Here is a 3,092-nt window from a genome sequence, read left to right as displayed (position 1 = left end):
GAGCCCCTGGAGGGTCTGGGCTGGAGAAAGTGTCCGGGGTGAGAGTGTCTTTATCCCGAGGGCAGGCGGCGTGGCGTGGGCCTCGTTCCCAGTCCTGGTTCCCAGCGTCCATTCCGAGTGGAGGGACTCTAGGGAGACCCGAGTTAAGGCTGCAGAACTCGGGACCTCGCACACAGGGGCCACTGGCAGAGATTCCTGGAGACACACGTGGGTGAAATCAACCCTGTTGGAGGTTTATTGAGACTTTGAGTTTGAGTTGCGGGTGGGGGAGGGGGGGTCCTGGCTTGGCGAAGCGCAAGTTTCAGAGGCGTCCCATGATGTTGCCTCTGCCTTCGACATTTTTTAAAAAATATATATATTTTATTGATTTTTTACAGAGAGGAAGGGAGAGGGATAGAGAGTTAGAAACATCGATGAGAGAGACACATGGATCAGCTGCCTCCTGCACACCTCCTACTGGGGATGTGCCCGCAACCAAGGTACATGCCCCTGACCGGAATCGAACCTGGGACCCTTGAGTCCACAGGCCGATGCTCTAGCCACCGAGCCAAACCGGTCAGGGCTGCCTTCAACACTTTTAAAACTCCCTTGTTTGTATTTCACTTACTGGTCGTTTTAAGCTTAAGTGCCGTGTTTCTGGCTTAAATCCCTAAGGGTGCCATGTCTGAGCAGGAGCGCATTCTGGAATGCCTGAGGAAAGAGATAAGGTCGCTTCTCATTTCCACCAAAGACGGTTTGACCCCACAGCAGCTGGAAAAGGAGTACCTGTTGATGGTTGGCAACCACTTGCCCCTGCGAGTCCTTGGGTACCGGTCCACCATGGAGCTGGTGTTGGACATGCCTGATGTTGTCAGTGTCTGCCCCTGCGGGGATGGGACTGTCATACTGAAAGGTAAACTTTGTAATCAGTAACCACGTCGTAAAGTTTTAGCCGTTATCCTGCATCTTAGGCAGGGTGTTTTCATTTGGGGTGGGAGTGGGGGGTTAGGAAGGAGGTGATCATAGGCAGCTACCTTTGAGGTTGTGGGCTAAGTTAGAGCTTTCACAAAATTAAGAACCCCCCCCCCCAAAAAAAAATGTACATTGACAAAAACTGCATTTTTGCATATGATTTCAGATGATGGCCCCTTTCGTTGGGAGAAGCAATGGGACTTTTTTTAAATTATAAAATCATATTTTTTAATTCCACATAGCGCGCACACACACACACACATACAAAATCGAGGGGAAGTTTGTTGTTCATCTCAAGATTTTCAAACCTTTCAAGGAGCCAATTAGCAGTAATAATGACATACTGGATTTTACCTTTCTCTCTTCATCCTCTGGTAGAGGAACTAATAAGCTGTTGTCCAAAATGCAAAAAATAAAAGAACCAGGGGTTCATATTTATCATGTTATCCAGAGACACATCTACACGGAGAGTTAAAAAAAAATGACTATACAACCACAGATACAAAGGATAATGAAGGGAGTAAGTTTTCACCTACATATGATTTCTTTGTTCATCTCTTCAGCCATTCCAGATGAATCCACCAGAGGAATCGCAAGTTTAGTTGCAAAACAAAGGAGCAGTCATAAGGTTCGAAACTCCATGCAGAAGGGAAGGGCCAGTGTTTGCTCTGGGCCAAGCTTTCACCACCGAGTACCTTACCGAGGAAGGGTGCCCCCTATCCTTCCAGCTGTTGTGAAGAGTGAGTTGAAGGACCTGCTGGCATTATCTCCTGTTCTCCTGTCTGATTTCGAAAAGGCATTTGCCAAGCGATTTGGACGATCATTCCAGTACATGCAGTATGGGTTCCTGTCCATGTTTGAAGTGCTGAACGCGGCTTCGGATGTTATTTCTGTAGAGCAGACCAGAGCAGGGTCTTTGTTGATGTTAAAGAAGAGCGTATCAGAAGAAAAGCAGGGAGGGTGGCCCGCAGGTAAGCACGTTAGCATTGGTAACTATTGTGGATGAACAAATTTCGGAGCACTCGTGACACAGAAAGAGGCATGTAATGGCTAAGCTCCACCGATTTGTTGAAGTTAAATGTTGGCTGTCATTCACTAGCTGGGTGATGTCGAGCATGTTACTTAAAACATCTAAGCATTAGTTTCCTCATCTCTAGAAGTAATAATACTTGCACCTTGGAATTGTGCTGAGGATGAAATGAGATGAGGTCTATAAAGTGCCTGGCATTTAGTAAGGTCATAAGAAGTAGTATCTATAATAATAAAAGGGTAATATGCTAATTAGACCAGACATCCTTCCGGATGAAGCCAGGGCCAGAGGAAAGCCCGGGTCCTGGGTGCCAGAGAGAAGCCGGTACTAGCAGCTGGGGGAAGGAAGGCCTACTCTTGCACAGATTTCATGCATTGGGCCTCTAGTCTATTATAAGAACACAAAATTAGCTCTATCACTGTAAGTGAGTATTAGTTCTATGTGTTCACGTAAAGAAGATGAAACATGGAAAATGAAGTTTTAAAAATCATACTAGTTAGGTAGTATTTGCCATCTGATCTTTGCCATCATTGATCTTTGATGGCATAGCAGGCACTGCATTAATTTATGTAGTGTAATGATAACCACCTTATTTGTATAGCATTTGACCTTGGGTTGTCATTGCTATATCATAGACAAGTAGTATGAGTATCCCTGTCTTACAGATAAAGATATCAAAGCTCAGGAAAGCCAAATGACTTTTCCAAAGTCACATGGTTGGAAAAGTGGTAGAGCCAGGTTAGACACCCAGTTCTTATTATTGCTCCTTCATTGTTTTTCCTTTCCAATCACTGTCATTCTCAAAGGCTCAGAAACCAGTATAATCATTTGTATAGTGTTTCTCTAGACCAGTGGTTCTCAACCTTCCTAATGCCGCGACCCTTTAATACAGTTCCTCCTGTTGTGGTGACCCCCAACCATAAAATTATTTTTATTGCTACTTCATAACTGTAATTTTGCTACTGTTATGAATCGTAATGTAAATATCTGATATGCAGGATGGTCTTAGGCGACCCCTGTGAGAGGGTCGTTCGACCCCCAGAGGGGTTGCAACCCACAGGTTGAGAACCGCTGGTTTAAGTTAACCTAAATTGATATGAAGATTTGAAAT

General features: G+C 45.0%; 1 protein-coding gene across 1 annotated transcript; it reads left to right on the top strand.

The window, feature by feature from the left end:
- Window positions 1-614: 614 nt before the first annotated feature.
- Window positions 615-1,957, top strand: LOC107184525 (tudor domain-containing protein 5-like). The gene is made up of 2 exons (XM_015569920.1): window positions 615-892; window positions 1,515-1,957. Exons 1-2 carry the CDS (start codon window positions 661-663, stop codon window positions 1,955-1,957), a joined length of 675 nt encoding a protein of 224 aa, XP_015425406.1. The 5' UTR covers window positions 615-660.
- Window positions 1,958-3,092: the final 1,135 nt, after the last annotated feature.

Source organism: Myotis davidii, unplaced genomic scaffold (genome assembly GCF_000327345.1).
Source record: "Myotis davidii unplaced genomic scaffold, ASM32734v1 scaffold591, whole genome shotgun sequence".
NCBI lineage: Eukaryota > Metazoa > Chordata > Mammalia > Chiroptera > Vespertilionidae > Myotis > Myotis davidii.
This window is presented reverse-complemented; position numbering and strand designations above follow the sequence as displayed.

What these genes read in the sequence shown, in the direction of transcription:
- LOC107184525 (XM_015569920.1), top strand. Translation starts at nt 661, where the DNA reads ATGTCTGAGCAGGAGCGCATTCTGGAATGCCTGAGGAAAGAGATAAGG. An exon ending in TGGGACTGTCATACTGAAAG is followed by an intron (nt 893 to 1,514) that starts GTAAACTTTGTA and finishes TCATCTCTTCAG; the next exon opens with CCATTCCAGATGAATCCACC.